The sequence below is a fragment of the Vanellus vanellus genome (assembly GCF_965231255.1).
Source record: "Vanellus vanellus genome assembly, chromosome: 1".
NCBI lineage: Eukaryota > Metazoa > Chordata > Aves > Charadriiformes > Charadriidae > Vanellus > Vanellus vanellus.
In genome coordinates, this window is record NC_138905.1 from 42,517,053 (window position 1) to 42,540,977 (window position 23,925).

At 39.0% G+C, this 23,925-nt stretch overlaps 2 protein-coding genes across 2 annotated transcripts in view; both read right to left on the reverse strand.

Annotated features, from left to right (window-relative positions):
• Positions 1–12,796, reverse strand: part of CAPS2 (calcyphosine 2) — a 33,993-nt gene extending 21,197 nt beyond the window's left edge. The window contains exons 1-7 of the mRNA XM_082498375.1: positions 12,606–12,796; positions 11,528–11,634; positions 8,547–8,593; positions 7,261–7,306; positions 7,010–7,129; positions 3,735–3,908; positions 1,409–1,531 (exon numbers count right to left, since the gene is read on the reverse strand). Of these exons, the coding sequence (XP_082354501.1) occupies positions 1,409–1,531; positions 3,735–3,908; positions 7,010–7,129; positions 7,261–7,306; positions 8,547–8,593; positions 11,528–11,605 (588 nt within the window). The 5' untranslated portion in view covers positions 11,606–11,634; positions 12,606–12,796. The remainder of the gene's footprint in view (positions 1–1,408; positions 1,532–3,734; positions 3,909–7,009; positions 7,130–7,260; positions 7,307–8,546; positions 8,594–11,527; positions 11,635–12,605) is intronic.
• Positions 12,797–14,582: 1,786 nt separating this feature from the next.
• CCDC107 (coiled-coil domain containing 107) lies at positions 14,583–23,924 on the reverse strand (the record flags this gene model as incomplete). Its single annotated transcript, XM_082485533.1, has 6 exons — positions 14,583–15,263; positions 15,841–15,950; positions 17,186–17,276; positions 18,512–18,578; positions 19,834–20,039; positions 23,744–23,924. 6 exons carry the CDS (start codon positions 23,922–23,924, stop codon positions 14,995–14,997), a joined length of 924 nt encoding a protein of 307 aa, XP_082341659.1. The 3' UTR covers positions 14,583–14,994.
• Position 23,925: the final 1 nt, after the last annotated feature.

The following is a 23,925-nucleotide window of genomic DNA, read 5'->3' on the forward strand; positions in this document are numbered from 1 at the left end:
TTTTTCAAGTTCTTTATAAAAGTACTTTCTGAAAAGTTTTTCTTATCATTAAAATGGAGAGTGACCTCAGTAGTGTAACATCCACGTTCACTTTGACAAGACTAGAAATCAAATAAATGTTTGCAATGATGCAAAATTCAGTGCATAGTGATGAACAAACAAAATAAATTAAAATTATTTACTTTTACAATCTCATAAAATTTCTCATGGCTTCGTATTCCATGAGAAAGTTAGAATACTAACTCTGTTCAACAATACCTTCAAAAAACAGTTTTGAAAGCCATCACTCTGTACATGCAAATGCTGAATCATGCAATATCAAATCTCAAGGTTCTTCATCATTGTAAATAATCCTAAATTCAAAGCTTAGCCTTAGATGGGCAAAACTCCTATTATTTAGTCCTAAAAAGAGTTAAAATCATGTCTATGTAAGAAATTAAAGAAACACATTGGGTACATCCATATAAGAAAAGTTTTAATTCCCCTCTATGCATGCTAGATGCTATACTTGTTGCTAGTTTTCGGGGCTCCCTCCTTCCCAAGATCAATAGGGATGAGAGGAAGCTGGAAAGGATCTGACAGAATATCAGGGTCAAAGCAACGAAAGGAGAGGCTAAGGGAGCGTGGGTTTGTTTAGTTTGCAGAAGCAGCAGCTATGAAGCATTCTGAAGACATCCTACAATCAAAGAGAAGTTATAAAGAAGACAGAACCAAACTATTTTGACAGTGGCCATCAGTCTAACAGGAGACCAAGGTTACAAACTGAGCCTTGGGAGGCTTGGTATGGATAATAGGAAGAACTTTTTCACAAGGAGAGTAGTGTATCACAGGAAGATGTTGCCTAGAGATGCTGTAGGATCTCCATTCTTGGGGCTTGAAGACTCAGCCAAAGCTGTGGCTGACCAGATTTAATACCCACAGCAGAGCCCACACAGCTTACAAAGCCAGTTCTTATCACATACTCCACTTCAGGAGTTAATGAGGGAAAACAGCCCATTTACTCTAGAAACAAGTCAGAGTAAGAGCTGATGGAATCATGGAATCCACGGATCATGGAATACAGGCTCAGGTACACGCTACAGGCCAGAGGAAATGTTAACACTATACACGCAAGTCACTCAGTTAATCTTAATTGTATGTATATATTTGTATTTGTTATTCATAATTTGCATTCTCATTTATATACATTACTGCATAAAATACAAGTATTGCAGATAGTATTAAAAGAATCCTCAATGGATTGCTCAGTTCAGCTCTGGTTGAAACAAATGTTTAAACTCCCATGACTTCAGTGGATGCAATTACATACTAGGAGCAAATCATCAAAGGCCTAACTTCTGCTGAACATCTGGGAAGTCATTCTAAGAGTCTAGACAGTTAACACCATAATATTAGCAAAAATACTTACAGCTTCTGACTTCCTTATACTGTGCCGCATATTATAGGGCTTGCTTGTGTAGCATTGTTGCAGGAGAGCTTTCTCATCAAGAGCTGTAAGATCATCTCCATGTCCATCTTCAAGTCGTGTACCCTATACAAAAACACACTATTTTTATAAATCAAGTTTAATTAATTGTAAGAAAAACAAACAAACTAAAAACACACACACAACACCTTTTCCTCAACAATTTGCAATCAGCAACTCAAGAGAGGGTAGACTGTTAATAACTCTGCAAAGAAGACAAGAGCTCATCCTTTCTCTTTTATTCTCCAGAACAGCCAAGAGAAAGAGGCAGATGTGCCATTATGCATATAGCTAAAAGTTCACCATTGCAGAGATGCTGCTCTTTGACCAGCAAAGAAGTTAAATACAGTCTAGACAGGGCAATGCCAAAGCATACTGCTGAACCGGGTCTAACAGACTTGTAAATAAGTCCAAGGTTATTACAGCAATATCTCCTACATGGAGGAGATGAAGAAAACTGACAAAGGAGACTGCTTACAGAAGCAGGAATGAGGGAACATGGGAAAGAAATCAAAAGAGTAGGTTTTGTTAGCTATGCTCTCTAGGAGCAGCTTGTTTTCACAGAAGAAAAGTTATTACAAGTTCCACTAATCAGATAAAATAAGTATCTTGAAATCTAAAGAAGTTTTGATTTATTAATTTAATCAAGTAGTGATAATATCTAACACAGGAAATTGTTCTGCTAGACATTATCTTAATATCTGTCATAAGAACTGACACACATGGCTTCTAGTGCTTAGCAAGTGTCTTTCTGGAAGCCAAAATCACTAGAATAAGCCAGTCCTGCTTTTTCTCTCCCCGTATACACTTGCCACCTATTTCTTCAGTTTCAGATTAACTTGGCTGCTCCTGTAAACGCCCTTTTGATGGGCTTGCAGTACAGCATATAAAGAAGTCACTCCTTGGAAAACTGATGATGTGATGGTGTCAGACCGATACATTAACAGTGGAATCATTAAAAAACAAAACAAAACAAAACAAAAGTAATACTACAACAAATCCCCAAAACTGACAATTTTAAGTGCCACCAACCATAAAACTAAACTTAACAAAATAACAGAACTGTTTTTTCACTCAATTCTTTTACTCATAGAATGTTTACTTACAGGTACTTGCAGATTCTCCAAGTTTTAGCTGAACACTAGAAGCATGACTATAAGAGGAGAAAGCCCCTTTAAAACTATCAACAATACAAGTAAAACAATAACAACAATATGTGAAACATAATCTGTCTTATGCAAGACCTTTCCTTTTCATTCTTCTGAACATTAAGGAAGTAAAATCAGTAAACTCATTATTATTCATCACAAACCTTTCCCCTGAAAAGCAATGAGCACAACATGTCCCCTCAACATCTGCATACTTAACTTTTCATTAAGATTCTTAAATGGTCATCTACCCTCAGCACAGTCTAGCATTCGACCAGTCCCCGCAGCTGTTGTTTACTTTGTTTCCCATTTCCTTATCCCTAAATGATGTATCTCGCTCTGTGCATCCACCCTTCTCCACTATCTCTTCTAGAACAAGAGGAAAGTTGATCTTTTTCATCCCTTTGTTTTCCAGTTTCTCTCTACTGATCTTCCCTTGTTTACATCTGAGTTTTAATTTAAAAACACAGAAGAAACCTGGTGGAATTAATACAGCTTGCAGGCCAACTTTGCAGTCCAACTGTACTGGATCTTATACAATGTCAAAACAAAAAGTACAGATAACATCTTTCATTATTTTAACCCCATATTCCCTTCCATTTTCAGTATTAATAGTTCTCAAAGGTACAGATTACATCTTTCACTTCTTTTTTAAATCCTATATGCAGTCATAATTGAATAGAATAATAATCACTATACTTCTGTATTTAAAAAAAAAAAAAAGCTTGAATGCATTTCTATATTTGGAAATAACATTTTACCAAGAACTTCCTGCTGTCTCTCATCTTCTTAGGCTGAAAACTCTTCCCTATCTAGCATGCTAATCTTCACGCTTAGGTTAGAGGAGCACTATGAAGGCAAATGTTACATTTCTTATCAGAGAATACAAGCATACTTAGATTCCCAGAGTACCTCAGTTTCTCACTCTGGAGCAACTGCAACAAGCTTCCTATATTTTATTTCCTACTCAACATTAGATGCTGAAATTACACGTTTTTATTTCTTTACGATAAAAACATGGAAGAAATAATTACAGACACATGCAAACCTCTCCAAACACTGTAATGAAATACCAGCACACATTTGCTATTTGAAAATGCAATGGCTTCTTTGCCAGCTACCTTTATTGAAGCCTCTGGATACTGGAGGTGGTCTTTTTTCTTTTCTGCAATTCTCTGAGAATACTGCTTATATTCTTCCTTCATATCTGCTTCATACTGACGATACTTCAGTTTATATCTGTCTGTTGGGGATGGAAGATTTTCTGGTATTGTCTTCTGCTCCAAAATAGAACGCTAAAGCAAAGAATAATCAATATAAAAGCCTCTGGTTGATCTATTGAAGAGACCACCATTACTATAATTCCCATCCAGTATAACCTCTGAAACTTCTTGACACTATTCTTCACATTAAGAAAAAATGCAAATATGACTGCGTATTCAGGCTTAATTTTCAGTGAGTTCTTCATATTCTGCCTTTTTTTGAATCTAAAAAGTACACAGCCAAATGGTTTACATCACTTTTAGACAGAAGCCAAAATTCAGTGGTTCTGCCCTATAAGATAATGTTACAAATCACAAAAATGGGAATTCTGACATTTGATTTTGGATGGCTGAAAACGGGCTGAAGGATTTTTTCAATCAGAAGTTCTAATATTCTTGGATGGCAGATAAGTATTAGTACTGGGACTTCCTTCCCTGGAACAACATCAGCTGAAAAGGCTGTGAAGCCAGCTAAGTATCTGCCTAACTTTACATCCATTTCAGGGCTCTACACAATGGAGGCTGGATCAGTAGAAACAGCAGCAATGACACAAGGCCAAGACTCCATTCTTCTTTCTCTCCCTGAACAACCAACACCTTCAATGTTTAAGTGATATTCCCCCAACACTAAAAAAACTAAGACGGCCTTATCTAGCATCTCTACTGGACACATCTTATCTTGAAACACCAGTGTAACAGTCCTGTTCTAAAAAAAAAAAAAAAGTTTCTCAAAACCCCAAAAGATTTATGTTCTTGAAAGGGGAGCTTTCTCTTTCAAAAGAGGATCCACATACCTCACTGGTTAATTCCTGAATGATAAGACTCTATTTAAATTATTCTTCCAAAAGTGACCTACTTTGGGAAGATTTACTTACAGTCTGTTATTGAAGAAGCTGGAATGTATCTTGCTAAAGGAATGCTCAGTCAGGGCCCCAGAAGCAAGCAATGCAGAAATAAAGGCCGCTCAGAGGAATACATTAAAATATTTTAGAACTGCTTGAAAATCTTCTCCACAAAAAAATGAGGGGAAAAAATATCAGGCAAAAAAAGAGAGGAAGAGCAAAAGAAGGTAAGTGAACAGAAGACACATTCTTGCACATTCAGCACTTCAGTATTTAAGACATAATGAAGGCAGAAAGCAAGCAACAAGAGATAAAGGAAAGTGGAGAAGAAACTGAGAAAGACCCTAAGAAATAGACAAAGCCATACCAACCTTCCATTAGCCTTCCTGCAGCTAGAGAGAATTATCTGTACGAACTTTATATTTACAAAAAAAAAGGTAAAGCAAGCATTGAAATCACAGGCATACAGACCTAAAAAGAGTATAGCATACTCAAGTATGTTTGCACTGCACACTTGTTGGGCACATACATATGCTGAGAAGTAGTACATTCTTTGCCTGTTATTTTAAAAAAAAAAGACCAACCCAAAAACTTAACCATTTTTGCTTTTATTTAAATGCAATATTTTTTTTCCAAGTTGAGAAACTATTTGGTTACATAGGAAAACATATAAAATTATGATCTTGGCAGATTCACCTTGAGCTCCAGCCAATTTGGAGTCCTGCCATACAAGTCCCTATATTATTCGTTTCAAGGGACACAGGTTATATACAAATTAATTAATAATTGTTTTTCCCTCTAGATATAGTTCTCTTCGAAACACACTCATTAGAGTATTCCTTTGGTTTACATAACTTAAATATTTTTTGAAATAATGGATTTTTAGACCATATATTTTCAAATTCTTCCAAAAAGAGATATGATTGAGAAGTCAAGATATTTCTTGCACCCTAACCAAACAGAAACATACTACTACTAGTATGATTTTTACCATGATTATGTATGGTGAATGATTATGACAGGAAATAATCATGTTGGTAGCATTATGGGATTAGTTTAAAGCTCTAGACATCTAATCTCTCAAATATATATGGACTACAAATAGAAGAATACTATTTGCAGTACTACAGCATTTTCCCTTTAATTATCACATTTGAAACACTCAAAATACTAATGGAATGACAGCAGATTAAAAATAGTGTCTCCAGTAAGATAGTTCCTATCACACAAAAGAAGTTAAAACATCTTATGTTTTCAAACCATATACTACAGTACTCTACTACTGAGTTGCTAATGTTATTTTGTCAGTGTATATTTTCATAGCTACTTTTCCTTTAGTTTAAACAGTGTCTAGAAAATCTTGTCAGAAGAAAATAGAGGTAAAGAGAAATTAAATATGTACCAATGATCAAATAAACAATTGTCACATTCATTTCTTCACATTTAATTCAGATATAAGAGTTCAAAGGAAAATTTTTCCTGCATTCAGGGAATAATTATAATAACTAAGTAATAAAATTAATTCTTAAACTTGTTATAGTGGATATTGATCCTGAACAGTGCTGTACTGTACTATAAACCAGAACGTTAGCATCTGGACTACTGATTTTCCTTATAAAGCACCTAAAATTTGTGGTGATTAAGTTTCTTAGTCATCCAGGGGAAAAAAAATGCTGATATGTGATCAGGAAATTTTACAATAGAAGTGCTCTGACAAAGTGAGCATAATTCCAAAGTTAACATCACAGTTCCTTTTTAAAGACAAGACTGAAGAAAAACCCTATGAAATGGCTGCATGCAACTCCAAAAGTCTCCTTTTCATCAAAAATAACTACTCTTCCATATAAATAATACATACCGTTTGTAAACTTGGGTCTTCTCTTCAACCACTTACTACTATTGATCTTATCTTTACTTTAAGCTCCACTTGGTTTAGAAAGACAAACCAAAATTACACGCTACCTCAAAAGTATTACATTTTTCAGTTGCTTTGACAAATTTTTAATAAAGCTAGCTATGAATGTATCTCTTCAAAAATAAGTACAATGAAATGGATGAGTGTACCATCTAACAATGAGGAAGAAAGGTATTTAAAAAAATAGGATTTTTTAAATATTCTAGAGGTTTCTCAGTAAAAAAATACTTTGCCAAAAATATTTTGGACCAATAGCACTTTCAGATACGACTTTAACCAAAAGAAATAAAGAGAACTTGTATAATAAAGCTAAATATGCTTTTATAAATTACTGCTAAAGGGGCATATTTTAAAGATATTTGTAGCATCAGACTGACCTGTTGAGCCTGATGATGCTGTGCATATGGCGTTTGTAATGATGTTCTCCAATCTGAAAATGAATCTAGACGGCATGTATGAGGATAACTTCCACTGTATGGTATGTAAGAGTCTCCATCCTAAAATTATAGGAAAAAAAAAAAAACAGGACAAGCAATCGTATTGTTTTATATTCAATGCGATATTTTTATAAACTCATGCAACGCATGAATTCTAAAAACTATTCAGGATAGAATTAATTTATAATTACCTCTTCATCAGAATCTCCCAGCCTCCCTAGATCTAGGCATGGCACCCTGCAGGAAGTTAAAATGATTTTAATAGCAATATGTTCTCTTATTTTTCAATTACAGTAAAAACAAGCTGCCTATTAGCTATTATTATCAGCTCCTTCACAAAAAATGTCCCTGCTATGAACAGTTGCACTATAACTGGAGATGGCCCACTTGGCAAATCCCTGTTAGATCCTCTTGCTTCAGCTCAGGAACTGGCCAGTGAGCTTTTCCTCTTCCCCAGTTGCAGAGTACCCTGGCAGCCGAAAAGGGCCCCAGCAAGGCCCTTCTTCACTCCCAGCATGGCCATCCTGGCTTCTCTTCCTCCCCAACAGGAGCTGCTGCAACAAGATCATAAATCAGGGATTCCTTATTCCTGTCTTCCACAGCAGATCTGTGGCAATATCCCTCTATAATCAGTCACCAGAGAGGCAACAGGGAACCAACTGCTCCTTGGGATGCAAACCTTCCAAACTTTTTGGAAGAGATTAAGCAGAATGAAATACTGAAGTATAGTTGGCTTCTACTGTGCTAAAGAAATAAAAACATCTCCCAATTCATCGAAGCATGTCTGTGTCTTCTGCCTTTACTCCAGATACATTCTGGAATTAAAACAAGATTATTTCTTGGAGTAAGAGAGCTCTTTAATTTCCAGTCTTTTTTTATTAGAGGATGACAAAGAAATTGAATTTCTTTGACTTCAGTATGAACGATCCAAGGCCACGGTCACACATACCTGTAAAATAATGTAGGGAGATACACTGGCTGTAAGGCATATCAGTAAACAAAAAACCCTAAACTATCAAACACGATCCTTGGAATAGCAGATGCCGCTTATCTGCCAAAGTAACTATAAGGTTTTAAATTCCATAGGCACTGTACAGAATTTCCCTTTGCTTGTAAAAACCCTTCATAATAGTTTCTCTGTAATTTTTACTGTAATACCTGCAAAGAAGGCTAATAGTTAAACAAAAAAAAGTTTTTCGCTTTTTGCAGACTATTATATTAAAAATATTCAAGATGGACTAGGTATAAATATGAAAGCCCTGAGTACAACTCTGCCATTAAGTTCCACCAAATGTAAATCAACTTAATTCCAATGTAAACAATGCATGAAAAATTCTATTCTAAATATAAATCATAGAAAACACACCTATGATGATAAATTTCATGGAACACAGAGTTGCATACCAATGCAAATGCAAATGGATTGTGTTAATAATGCACAATTACACTGACTGATCAGAAATAAAACCAGACTTACTCTGGTGGGCGAGGACCATGAGTAGCCTGTGTATCTGGTCTCCAGCCCTAAAAGAATGACACATTAGTACATACCTACCAGGATCAAGATTAAAATACACAGTTCTCTCTTTCAACTTCCCCCGGAATATTTAAAATCAATGCCTCAAATTATCTGTCTGACATATTTGACCGAGATACTACTAAAAAAAGGACAAACAAAAATTTTCAATGAAAAGTTGATTCTTACAGATCACGAGACTAAAAGAATGACTATCCATCATGACAGAAAGATTTCCAGCCATTAAGAATCCAGACAGTATCCATGTCAGCTATTACTAATGTGTTATAAATAATCCATGTTCCTGAGATTTTGTACAATCACTACTCACAAGGGTTTAGGTTGCATGGTCCTTGTTTGTTGGGAACCAACCCCTCAGCCAACCCTTAAACCAAACCCACAATACCGACAAGCCAGCTAGCTCACATGGACCTAGCTTAGACCCCAAAGAAGCCATGATATTTGGTGTAATTGTATCATCTCAGCTTTAGTGTAGCAGCACATGATTCTCCCCCTCCACTCTGCACTGGTGAGGCCACAACTGGAATACTGTGTCCAGTTTTGGGCTCCCCAGTTCAAGAGGGACAGGGAACTGCTGGAGCGAGTCCAGCGAAGGGCCACTAAGATGATTAAGGGATTGGAGCATCTCCCTTATGAGGAAAGGCTGAGAGAGCTGGGACTCTTTAGCCTGGAGAAGAGAAGGCTGAGGGGAGACCTTATTATGGCGTACAAGTATCTAAAGGGTGGGTTGAAGGAGGATGGAGCCAGGCTCTTTTCAATGGTTCCCAGTGACAGGATGAGAGGTAACGGACACAAGTTAGTACACAGGAAGTTCCGTTCAAATACACGGAAAAACTTCTTTACGGTGAGGGTGACAAAGCACTGGCACAGGCTGCCCAGGGAGGTGGTGGAGTCCCCTTCTCTGGAGATTTTCAAGACCCGCCTGGATGCAGTCCTGAGTAATGTGCTCTGGGCAATCCTGCTTTAGCAGGGGAGTTGGACTAGATGATCTCTAGAAGTCCCTTCCAACTCTGAAAATTCTGTGATCATGCAGCTTGTGTCCTCACACTGTTCATTTTGCATGGCTGTGTACCATACAGATCTCCAAACTCAACTGAGCGAGAACATAGCAAGAACAAATGACTCGAGCCAAAGCTCCATCTTACCCTGCTACGGCTTTCTGAAAACAGTCAACAGCAAATCCTTAAGGAAGACAGTTTGACTGGGACAAGCATGTAGTAACAATTCCCCCAACTGGCATCCCAGTCTGGAAAAAAAAATGTGGTTCAGGGATGTTCTGAACCAGGGCCAGCATCTTTGTTTTCACACTCTTCAGCTCGGAGATCTCAGTATCACAGTCTGAACTGAGCAGACATCTGATTTCAGCGGTGCCCTAACACCTTTTGTGATTTGAGAGCAGTCACAGAAATGTACCTCTCTTCCTGCCACTCGCCCTTGTAGCCTGCTCCTGAAAAAGAAGTTTACAGTTCAGGAACACTACCCTCTAGTGCCTTTAAAAAAGGGTATTCAGGTTTAGAAAAAGAAAAAAAAGTTTCTCTCCAGCAAGGTGGCACGTAATAAACACCACCACCTTGTGGTCAAATATATAAAAAAAGTTAGGAGATCTAACACAATTTAGTCTTTTTCTTAAGACTAAATGTAATACATTAAATCTCAAGTATATAATTTTTCTGTACCATTTCAACTGTGATAAGATAAAGCATGTACCACATTCTAAATGTTAAAGTCTTAATGTAATTCTGTTTCCAGAAGTCATCAAATCAGGAAGAAAAAAATCCTGAAGACCATCCACATTTACAGGGTGAAGTACATAGTTTCAACCTAAATTTAATCTGTTTTATTTTTGCAAGCCACCAAGAATCAAATGGAGTAGGGAGTCTAAATTTAGACACTGAGGGGCACAAGAAAGAGAAGGAAAAAAGGGCTGGAAAGATTAGAGAAAAATGGGCATTTATTTTCCTTTACAACCAACGCTAAACGCCTCAAATTCTCTTGTTGTAAACAGGTATTTCATTCTCAAAAGACTGGCTGAAAGGTAACATTATAAAATTGGTGTGATATCGTTTACAAAAGGTCCTTTTCATTCCAAATCAAAAAAAAAAGGAAAACAGCAACTTGGCAGTCAAACTCCAAGAATTCCTCATGTGGTCATCCAACAAATAAGGAAGTTAAATGGGTGCTTGGGGGCTGAGGAAAGATTACCAATTAACTTTACTTCATGGGTGTAAAGCACACAGTATCTGTGAGAAAAATCAACTGTTATTAAAAAGAAAAATATTTACCTTAGCTATATAAAAACAATGGCCCTCAGAATCCAAGATCTTATTTTTACTAATCAGGCTTTCAAAAGGTAGGTTGAAAGTTTCTGCTACAGTGATCTTGTGAGGGTTGCACACCTAACATCTCAAAACATAGACTAGTAGAAATACCTGAAAAACAAAATTCCCCTTCATAATGAGTGCAGAGCACTGAGATTCATTTTACACATCAGTCTGATATCATGCCTCTTGAAATTATGTCTGGGGAGTTGCTTTACTTTGTTGCTGTCTTGCAAAACAAAAACACAGACAAACCTGTTACCAGCATCACCAAGAACTTAAGACAGCACGCAGAGCAGATTCAAGCCTCTGTTGTGCTTAATAGGAAATGCTAGTTCGTTTCCCGAGTTCTCTACATCCCAGGTAAGTACCCAAAACATCAGTTAATTTAGGACAGCTGATTTTATTGGAAATTCTCTCCTTCATTTGAGAAGCTGTTGTACTGAACTATCACTTTCTGACAAAAGTAATTTCTTTAAAAGTTTCCTTCTCTACAGAATGTATTATAACCTCAAACTAAAAGCCTTCTGAAGTATGATTAAAATATTTGGAAAAATGTCAAAATAAGGAAGGAAAACAACCACAAGCCTTCAATTAACATACCTGACGTTTCTTCCCCATCGATGACGGCTGAGTCTGCCTTCGAGGGGACACAGCAACTCCTTTAACTTCCAAATCCATGCAAATTCAATTACAGCCTTCAGAATAAACTGAAAAGCAGAAAAAGCTATTAAGAAAATAATGCATTTTTTACAGAAGTGCTTCTGTAAAGAAATACTATTGCATCGGAAAGAATGTGTCTTATCACCGATAATTTGGACATGGCCTTCAGCAATCTATGAAATGTTGCTGGGTTCCCTTTTTCACCGCCTCTTAATTTCAATCTTCCGTTACTAATGCTTAACCAGATTCCTGTTCAAATTTACCTCTCTGCCTCAAGTTTAACCCCCTCTTTCCCTCACGTGCCTCTTGATACCTTCTCACACCAGGATCACCGATTTGCTACCCCTTGATAACATCCATCCTTTTTTACTCTTCGCTTACAGCTGATGCCCAGCTCTCAAATGTCCCATGCCCTGGGACGAAGTATTTTCAGGAAGACGTAAGGCCTCTCCTGGCGCCCAGCCGGCCTCTGAGAGCTTCAGAGCGATGTTTTATCAGTACACTACCCCCTGCTCTGCTGGTTCCTCCTTCCACCCAGCCAGTTTGGAACCAAAAGCCCATCAGTTCCCAGAAAGCAGGCACTGCCGTTTTCAAGTCGCCACCCACAAAAGCTGACCCGGTTTCTCCCTACGGATCAGGTTTTAACTCCCGGGGTACCCTTTCCTTCACCAAGCTGAAGCACAGCCGCTGGGCCTGCGCTGCCGCTTGCCAAGCAGCCGGCCTGCCAGCCATAGCCCCTTTCCCCCAGCCCGGAGAGCCGCTGCCTTTACACTGGACCTCACTGGAACGCTGCATCCTCCCAGCTGAAGGCACAGGGGGAAGAGAGCGTTGTTGCACTTAACGGTTAATACACTGAAATAACTCTATCACAAAGAAAAGAGGCGAAATGAACGTTACGAGCTCAGACAGCTCCAGGGAAACGCTCTGTTTTCCCGGGAGAGCACTGGGACAGGCCTGAGGGCCCAGGAGAAGCCCGGGGTCCCGGCAGGGCCGGGCCGGGTCCCCGAGGGGGTCTCACCGGCGGGGCGGAGCGGGACGGGCTGCGCACGGCTGACGGGAAGGGCCCCGCTCCCCGCGCGTCTCCATGGTAACGGCTCTCCGCCGCCACCCCCGTTGTCACGGCTGCAGCCCGCGGCCCCCCTGAGGGGCGGGAGCCGCTCCCGCCTGCACCGTACCACACGCCACCGTACCGTCCCTGCCCGCCGCCGCCGCCCGCCTCAGGGCCGCCCCGCGGCACCACCCCCGCGTCCGCCCCGCCTCGGCGCCGCGGCACGGTACAGCAGCGCGGAGGGGCCAATCTGAGGCAGGCTCCGCTGCGAAGTTTCGCAAGATTCCACCTCAGCCGTGCGGGGAAGGCGGATTCCCTGTTCCTCCTGACGGAATACGCTGCGCCGGGTGCGGCTGCCCGCCCGAGCCTCCCTCCCTGCGCTCACCGGCGAGTCCGCGGCTGGGCGAGCCGGGCGGTGAGGCGTTGCACCGGTTCGTGTCCTCAACAAAGGCCGGCAGCTGAAATGGGAGACTCCAAAACAGCAGCAAAAGGGCTCCGAAATATAGCAATTACCCCAAAGTAGCTCAAAGCCTGAGGGAGAAAAGCTTCAAGGAGCAGCAGCATCCCAAGAGTAGCGATGGGGAACGCCATGGCGCGGACCACTCCGATGCGGCCCACGGCAGCGAGGTCCTGCGGGTGGGACGGTCACCAGCAGCAGTGAGGCACCGTGAAGGTGGCAATGCTGACCCACGTCCACACCGGCTCTCACTGGCCAAGGCCACGGCAGCACAGCACACTTGGTTCCCACTCCTTCATCCTCTCCAATGGAAGGCTTTGGAATTTGTTTCAATTTACTTGGATTAGCCTTATTAGTCGCCTCAGAGGACAGCCTCCATGCAATTACAATTTTTTGTAGACAGTTCCAGTTGTCCTAAACGACCAGACCTACATCAGTTACATTTAAAAATCAAATTGTGTCCAAGTACCCGTTCTGATTCATCCAGTCAGTCTTGGGGGGAAAAATCTGTCACCTCTTGAGAAGCCCTGGCTTTTTGGTGAAGCAGTTCTCCAAAGTTTGGCAAAATCTCACTTACTGCAAAACTACTAACACACTGACGCTAGGGATGTACTTCTGGATGCTGCTACCTCCAAGCCTGAGTGATCCATTTTTAGAACCAAAGATGTACCACATTTCTGCACAAGAATGGACAATTCATTCCCTTTCAGGGGGTGACACAGTAATAGTTTTGGTCCTTTTAATTACAGTGTATTTCCTCCATAAAAAGAAATCCACGTTATGTTCCTGTAAGAATAAAAATGTCAAAACTGTTCAGGCATTATAACTGGCCTACTTAAAAGCTATGCAATTGTAAGCCAGAAAATTTAACAGCATTTTACTGTCAGATCTACCTCCAATGTAATTCCTGTCATTAAAGGGTGGCAGTCCCATAAGCATATGCATTAAGTCAACAAAAAATTAGTAGAAACTAGAGGTACAGACAAAAATGACTCTGGCAAAGGAAAAAATGCTTTTCTTAGCACAGACTTTAAAGAGTCACTATCGAGCTGGCATATGTATTGAAAAAAGAAATCCCCAAGCCCCACAGTTCTTGAATGATACATCACAATACATCTGTTAATATTGATGTAAGAAAAAGGTGTATTACAATGACTCAAAAGGCCAGATTCTATTGTGTGAAAATAAATATGAAACAGGGATATAGTACTAATGGGTATGAATCAATTATTAGGCAGCTGCTGAGTTTAACCAGTGACAGGTGATGAAGAAATTAAGTGATCCAGTCTAACACATTAAGGTTTCAATTCACATACAAAACTATACATCATTTCTGAAGAGAGAGCAAACTCACATGTAATTATTTTAGAATAGTGTCTGTGGCTACATTTGTCTCTCCAAATAAAGAAACTTGACTATGAATGCATCTCTAAGACTTAACCCATACTTCTTTTCATTCCCCCCCGAGAGAAAAGGTTTCCACAAAGAGCTAAATTCATCAGTGCATGCTCTTTAATGAACTCAAGAAAGTCACAGTTCAAGTGGCACCATGCTTACTAGTTACAAAACACTTATGAAACATCTATTCTTTATAGTCTTAATTACAAGAAACCCTAATACTTTAGTGAAGCATCTGATATAATTACAGTACAGTATATACAGAGTACAGAAATATTTTTATAGGACAAAAATAAATAGAAAAAATATGTAAACATCCTGAGTGAAATTCTGCTGCCACTGAAGTCACTTACAGAACCGCCAAGAGATATAAGCACAGGCAGTACTTCACCCCTCTTTTTAAAGCATATAGCAGTGCATATAACTTCATTCAAAACAGTTTAAAGTGCATACAACATTATAAAAAAAAAAACATAAGCATTTGAAGTTTTACATATGCAGATTTCATTCATATCTATTACGTCTCCTCAATCCTCTCTCTTCTGATTCAATGGCATCTTTGTTTAGCATTTCTTGGTCTTCTACCACATTTGACTCAAATTGATGTACTTCACATTCATCATACAATTCACGCTCTTCTATTTTGTAATCAACATCCTCAAGCAAATCTTCATTACTGTCATCTTCTCTGTCATCCACTTCTTCCTCTTGAGAATGTTCAGCAAATGACTGAATGAGATCTTCAAGTTTCTCATTACAAATGTGGCTGACATCTCATAATTCACAAAAAAAATCAAAATGAAAGTTTAAATTACTAGAAAGGCTCCAAATTTCAGCATCAGTTTAGAAGTAGATTTTTTATTTGTTTCCTCTCTTTTAATAAAACCCAACTAATGCAAAAATTCCCCAAATTTCTAGTGAACCGTTCTTAACGTTTAAGATTTATCTTGGACTACTATGCATCTCTTGGAAGTCTCCAGTTAAAACTAATATACAATTTGCTGTTTAGTGTATTATGCAAGCATGACTCACGGCCTCGGAGGTCCCCATCTGGGAATCCTCAGACTAAAGATAGTCTAATACTAAGAGTGCTCAGGAACTCGTATTCAAGAAGCCTGTTTTAACAGAGCAGAATGTGACTGTGCTGTCTGTCCCAGTTCAATGTCTGTTAGCATCCATTCTTAAAAAAAAAAAATCATGATGTACCAAAAGAATGGTACTCCTCCAGAATAAAATGAATTCCACAGACATCACCTAAGACGCAAGAGCTGAGCATTACTGTAGTAAGAACTGTTTATTCTTTTAAAATATAAAGTACTTAGTTATCCATCCTGCTGGAAATCAAACTACCTTTCATCTTGTTTTCTGATTTATCCAATCCACTTTCTTTCATCAGGCGTCTAATTGATTTGAGCTGTGTCATTATTTCATCCTTCTGCTCACAAGCTAAAGCATTAACACTAGAAAAAAAAAAGACAGTTGTCAACAGTGGACAGATTACTTCAGAAGTGAGTGCTTGATAATAACGCACAAGATTGGTATTTATCTATGGAATGAAATATTGCATAGTTAAGTTAGCAACACATTTAAGTCAAGCTTTTCTTTGAGTACTGTCTCTTGGTAAGTGCGGAGCCCATCACATACACCTACTGAATAATCCAGTCATTGAATTATAACACTGGAGTCCCAACTGCCAAGGTTGAGTAATGCCTACTGAAAGAAACAATTATACAAAGTGATTTTATTTTTAGTACAACAATGCCTAATACAGAACTTTACAGTTTAGAGGCTTTTCTCATTTATTTCAGATTTTGTTTACTCTCTCTCCTCCCCAGCATTACTAGAAATCTGTTAGGCAAATTAGTCAGTGAATTTGTGGCTTAATAGTTTCAGCACCTATTAAGTTCGTAAGTACACTAAAGGAACAATCACTAAATTCTGCATGTTTTAAACTAGACTTCATGAAGGATGTCAGCCTAAGTAAAATGGACTGCACTGATATTTTTATTTCCAGGAATCACAGAATCATAAAATTGTTAAGGTTGGAAAGGACCTTTAAGATCATCAAGTCCAACCAATAACCTAACCTGACAAAACCACTTACTTTTATTTCCAGGAGATGGGTAAGGCCCTAGATTCTTAGGAAAAGAACATCTCTAAAACAACAAGGAGATTATATTATTTATTCCCTTGTTACACTACAACGGAGAAGTTATATTTCCCCAAAACACACACAATCACTTAACAGGTTAATTTCAAAACACGAAAATAAGCAGCTATACGTTGATAACCAGTTTTGTCTTCTAATTATATCAAAAGGAAGAATCTCTTTCTGCTACCAGAAATAGAATTCCCACAAGGGCAAATGCTACTGAGCTTAAGTATTTTTTTCAGTATTAGTCTCCTCGGTCAATATTAAAGTTTAACTTGTTAAGCCAGAGTAATGTGATCGTAAGTCTGAGCTTTTGCATTTATGTTTGGTGAACAAGAGACAGGAGGTGTCTATGGAAATTATCACAAACTGCAGAAGAGGTATTACCTGCAAAAGGCTAAAAACAATAAGTAATTAAAGAAGGTTCCTAAACACTGGTCCCTACCTACAAAGAACACTTTAAGAACTCTTTGTTAACATTTTTGAGAATTTCAATGTACAGAAAACAATACTAACAAACCAAGATGTTTTAGAAACACTCACCAGTTTGACAGTGGATCCAACTGAGTCAACAAAGAATTTAACATTTTCTCTGTCTGTGCTAGATGCTGCTCCAGTTCTAAAAGCTGATGCTCTAACAGAAAACAAAAGCAAAACAAAAAGAGGGAGGGCAGAGGGAGGAGGGGGGGGGGGGGGGGGAGAGGAGAGAGAGAACATTGTAAGAAATGTATTTACAATACCAAAAGGATATTAATTTATATTTTTGGTTGAGCAGATTCAAAAACAGTTTTTTTCTCTATAAAATTCTAGAACATGAAAAGCAAGCGCTGGGGATAGACAACAGAAGCCTTACTATGTGTGACCAGAGTCCTTCTCACCCAATAACCTGTCTCCAGTAGTGCCCAAACAGGACACCTTGGTAGAAACCAAGCAAGAATGTGGATCTCACCTTCCCAGCCTCAAAAACTATGCAGTTTCAAGACTGTCCAAGGTAACGTATTTATACTTAATATACTGTCATGAATTTGCCCACTCACACCTCACAAATATATTCAACACTTAATGCACTAGAGTTGAGAGGACTAACTCCTCCTAAAATACTACTACACTTTGAAGAAGGATGCAACACACAAGGATGGTGAGTAGGCAGTGTAGCAAATCATTGCTGAACCTGATTACAGATCTGATGTACAGAGACACCAAATTAATTAATTAACTAAAAATGTGTCTATACAAGGGGAAAAAAGTATGAAAACAGCTCAACTTTGATGTGCCATAACTTTGTCTCCAAAAGAAAGCTCACTTCTTGGCATGCGCAGAACAGACTGAATCAGACAGTCCAGAGTACTCCATATCACAAAGAAAAAGATGGTATCATTTATTCTGTCTCTTCTATAAACAGTTAATGTTTTTCACAGGTCTCTAATTTGGCCCAGAAATTCAACAGTCTCTATAATTGTTTATCCATACTGTTCCACTACCAGTACAGTTCAATTCTAAAGCAGATCATTATATCCTTTTAAAATACCCTATTAATTCTCAAGAATATTATATCCTATTTAAACATCCTATCATACTGAAGAAAATTGAACTGGTCTTAAGTGAGAAAAACATCTGACAGTAGAAGGCAGAGAGCCATACTATATTTCTATAGCTGTTTTAACAAATATTACCATCTGGAGTAACCTCTTAATAAATGTTTCAAGTATGTAGAATAACAATGTAGTTTTTTGTAGGTTCCTAACTACAGGTAAGTAACTTCAAAGATTGTTCTCGTTTAGCTAGACTGCATGAACAAAAATATGTAGCTTGCTCCAGCAGGAAATATGCATTTTTGGTGAACATATGCATTCTGAATGGGTATCTTACCTGTTTCCTTTGCCTTGTCTTCTGTACTTTTCTCCTGTTTTGAGAGACTTTCTTCATGTGACTTCATCTTCAATAAATACAATTGTGTTAAAAGACTTCATCACTATTTGTATACTAATCATAAAAATGCATTTAGAAATTTACTGAAATTAAATAGCAACCACAAAAATGTTCTCCATTGATGACACTTTTTTCTGCCATGCCTTCTTCCTAACTTAAATTAACCCTTCTGATTTTAAGCAACGACAACATGACTCACAAAAGTTGTCAAAGAAAGCAGTTGCTATTTCAGCTCTGGTTTTCAAAATGAACAGAAAGAATCTTCTAGGTTACTGGATCCAGTCTCCTATCATTAACTAGAAGGTAAAACTTCTTTTCTAAAGTAGTAAAGATGCTATTATAAAAATATTTACATTTCAATTCAACAAGCACAAGTGTAAAGAGTTGTAACACCCTAAAATATTGTTTTTATGATGTTTAAATCTTATTTACAACCTAATTAAATTTATTTTTAAAATGTAACTGGTCAGCCTCTACGTTTATCTTGCTAAGCTATTGTATTTTTGTCACACAGGAGATGATATGAAATCAACTATGGAGATGAAGATGCTGCCTCCAGCCCTGTTCAGGTTTAAGCTTTTTTTTTCCCTGAAGGCAAGCAATGTTCTAGGTGCACTGTCAGCATTGCAAGTGCTGTAATATCTCTTACTATAAATAATACATATCAAAACTGATATTTAAAAAAAAAACAACCGAAGAACTGATCATGTGTTCTCCTTTCTTAATTTACTAATGGTAGAAAAGGTATCACATTTCGTGGATAAAAGTCTATGCTGCAGCTGCATGACCAAATAAGAAGTCCAAATAAAAGGTCTAGGCTACTCGCTATTCCATCTAATTCCTAATCTAAGACTGTTACTCTGCAGGAGTCATCCATCTCCTTCCCATATGCAATCTCATTCTGAAGAATGAAAAGAAAGTGAAATACTGATGAGGCTTAAGTTACAGCCTCAGGTAACAGCACTGTTTAGGTTCTCAGATTCTTATCTGGGCAGGGGGTGGGGGTGGGGAGAGAGGAGGAATGCGGTGTGTGTAAGATTCGCACTTCTTCAAGCGTCTAAAAAAGTTTTGCAAGAAGCCTTCATAAGGAAGAATCAGATGTGCTACGATTTTAACTTTGGAGCTCACATTCAAAGTAAAACTGAGCAAGAAATGGCCTTTGTACAACCATATACGTAGGCTCAGAACCGAGGGGGGAAAAACCCCAAACCAGTTACACTTCCTTCTCATTTCAATGATTTAATGTTTTTCTTATGGCTTACCTTAAGAAATTTGTATGCTGCAAACACTCCCACTCCAAGAGCATACAACGGCATGAGGGTGAATGCTAACTCTCTACCATTTCCTCTTGTTCTCTCACTCTTTATCTCTTTTTCCATTGCATTTCTCATCTGTTGAATACTCTGGTATGTATTACTGTCAGAATTTCCTGGATTCAGGTGAACTTGATGAAGTGTCTGAGGACTACCTTAAAAAATTAAATGGAGAGAAAGAAGGCAAAGTTAGAAAGGAAATTAAGAGTCCAATTAGTTTCACAACTGGAATTAAATTTTTTGCTTCTGGTATGATCATCTTTGGTCATCACTTTTCCAAGACGGTGTAGTCAGCCCTGCATCCAAATAAAGTTACTGTCCTGGTTTGAGGTAAAACAGGACCAATTTTGTTCAGTAACTTTGCTTCTTAGCTAGGCCTCTTCTAACTACTGAAATTAACAGCATATTGTGCAGACAATGTTCACTCTCTCAGATTGATAAGACCAATGTTTATAGTTGATGCCCAGGCATGGTATGAAAGAGGCTCTTGCTTATACTTATTGCTGTAACACCCAAGGCCAACCAACTTTGTTATTTGCCCCATTGGAGGGTCGGAAGTGGAAAAGCATAGTGGGGTCCCACCTGCAGGGAGGAGCAGACAGGACAGGTGACCCAAAACTGACCAACAGGGTATTCCATCCCATCTGCCTCATGCTCAGTATAAAAGCTGAGGGATCAAAGGGTCAGCTCGCTCTCTCCAATGGCTGATCTCTGAGGAGGATTCTGTTCATCTGCCTGTGATCCTGATGCTGAACACAGATCTGGAATCCAGTTCCCATCCATCACTGAGTCCAGTCTGGGACTTCCCCAGTGCCAGCCAGTGTCGTCATTGTAATCTTGGAAGCTTGATACAGTTTTGCATATATTTCATTATTTCCTTTTATTTTATTATTAATATTTCATTAAAGTAGTTTAGTTCCTTCTAAACTCCTAAGTCTCTTTTTCCCTCCTCTGCCTCTCTCTTTGAAGAGGGGTAGAGGAGAGCATCTGTTGGTCCCATCTGGGGTCCCTCAGGTCCCCAGTAGCCAATTTGGCCTAAATCACAACAGTTACCAAAAAAAAAATAAAAATCACTCTTTCATTAATACAATGCAAAGATAAGTCTAGGTAGCAAAGACTCTCAAACTAATTTTCTAAGTTTCTTTAAGATATAAGATTTAAGTTTCTTCCTTCACAGCAACATTGGCAAACCCATGGCAAACCACAGAAAAGTAGATGTAACAAGAAACAAATCTTGAAATTAAAGCATACTCAGAGAAATTATTAATAATGACAAGAACAATTAATATTTTTCCTCTGTAACAAAGAAAGGAGTTAAGTAGAAATGGAGGTGACTAGTCCAAGAAAAAAAAAATTGTTGAAATACATATGCTTTGTTGCTGCTTTCATTATTTTGACAGTAAATTCAGTGTTATGTGGATATTCCCACAAGTTTAGAAGTGCTGTACCTCTGCAAATCAAATATTTAGCAGGAGAAGATTACACAACAGCAAAGATACAAAACCTTGGAAGTCTGAAGTATTTTTGCATGTAATTTGCCTGCCTGAACAAGGAGCAAATGAAAGAACAGCCAGTGTCACTGCTCGACTTAGCAATTAGGTTATTTGGTAGTTAAATCTGTGGTTCATGGGACATGCACATGAGAAACAGTGCTATCAGCTAAAGAATGCGGATGCTTGCACACACAAACTGCAGGTTATTGAGGAGTGTGAAGTTTTATACTGATGTCTCAACTGACTGCCCAGACTTATACTTTCAAACCCCTTTGAACATTTACTTCATCATAATTTAATATATCAGAACTGAGTATGGGTAAAACAAGATTCACATTCTGTAAAGATTCCCCAAAAATAGACCATTATGCAAATCACTCCTTGTCAATTAATATGAAACAGTGGTATTTCAAAACTTTACAGTAACATAACTTGAGTGTGCAAGAGACAGCCACAATTAAGTAGAGAAAACAATTAACATTAAGTTATAACTTCCAGTGAAACAACTGTTTGGCTACAGCTTCTTCCAAATACAAGAGAAAAAGAAACCTAATTCTGCTAACCTAAGCTGGTACTTTGTGATAAGAGATCTCGAACGGTGTTTTAGAATTGTTTAAAATGAGTTAGCCAGAAAAGTTTTTGAGAGTTTCAGGGATAACCCTGCCTGTATCAACATTTACTATCAGCTCTGTAGTCAAGTCAAGCCAGGCATTACTCCCACATGCCATTGATCGGTTTGCAACATTTAGAGTAGACCTTTTATCTGTATGTTTGCTCATTGGAACTTGAAGCAGAACTGGACAGTTACACAAAAAATTAAATGCCCTAGCTGATACAGGCAGAACTCAAGCTACTTTAATCATTTAATGCAAGTTCAGACAGACATTCTCCTTTCAACACAATCAGGTTTAGACTTACTAAAATGGCACTAACTAATCTGGAAATCACATTTTATCTCACATATAGTTTTCCTTTCTTTCAGAATGCATCCCATTGATTACTAGTTTTAAGTTTACACTCACTCTTTTTCCTTACTTTCAGTTCCATTTGTTTTTAATGTAAATAAGATTTACTAAAATATCTCATAGCACAGATGAAAAAATTTCCACAGCTCATACAAATAAGAACGTGGTCAAGGGAAACAATACCTTTCTGGCACAAAGAAATCCTAACAGAGTCCAGAGTCCTGCACCAAGTTTATCCCACAGAAGAAATAGCAGAGTGAGTTAATGGCCAAACAGGAGAAAACAAGGACCCAGACAGGTGAGAACAGCAGATCTGCCTCAAGTTTATTTTACACAGTGCTGGGTCAATACATCAGTAGAATCACAGGCATGAAAAATGTTTCTTTTTTTAAGGTTTCGTTTTAAAAGAATGTGATCTACAGGAAATTACAGCTACCAAAAAAAATTAAATGTAATCAAGCAAAACAGGCCAGGCTAGAGGTTATGAAGCACATTAAGTTCAAGATCATCTGGGAAGAATACGTTAGCAGCTCAAGCCTCACTTTTTCTGCCTTTGAAAGTTACTCCCGGGGAAAAGCACAGATACATAATTTGGAGAATTACAGCAACTATCTATGCCTTGGTTTACAGTGCCTTGGAAGGCATCATCAATGAATCACAGAGCTACCTCAATAAAGCAGGCTTTCTGTTATTTAACAAAACGAAAGTGGTCCTTTGGACCTTACGCTAAATCCCTCAGTTGATGCACACCGACATAGCTTAACATACATTTACACCACTCAAGCTTTAACAAGCCGCAAGCTCTCTAGCCCGTTCGGTGGTATCTTTTCTAAACAAGCACCTTGGACTCTTTCCAATACACGACCTGGCAAATCTCATACCATTCTGTGCTAATGTTTACTAACAGTAACACTCGGCTTCCTTATTGTAATTCATGTTTGAAGTGAATTTTCGCCGCTCTCTGACACCTTCCAGCTACTCATCTGTGAGAGTAACTAACTGTGCCTCTGCGGGCATTATTCGTTAAACTGCCCCGGTAAGATACGCTTCCAATAACCCGTATTTAAAAATAATTTTCTTAAGACAACACAGACAAAAATCGAAACAGTAATGAACTAGAAAAGCAGAACATCAAAGTGGGGGGGGGGGGGGGGAATGTAAGGTTAAGGCGAGAAGCTGAGAGCACAGACGCCAGCTCGGCGCCGTATGACAAGGCCTCCCCCTTCACAGGCCGTGTAGAGCACCCAGCGTCTCCCTCCAGACCAAGCACAGCCCTCTCCGCTCCTGGGGGCTCCCTTCGAGCTCCCCCCCCCCCGGCCCCGAGACAGGGGCCGACTCCGAGCAGCTCCCGCACGGAACCCCCACCGCGGCGCGGCCTCGGGCACCGCCACAGCTCCTTACCTCTGCGGTGCTGACGGGGATCGTAATGGCCGGGGCCGGCCCTGCCGCCCCGCGGAGACCGGCCGACCCGCCCGCCGCCTCCTCCTCCTCCTCCCCCCCCGAACATCCTAGGCATGACGACGAAGACGCAAAGCACCAGCACCACCGAAACCACCACCTGCTGCAGCGCCGACAGCACCATG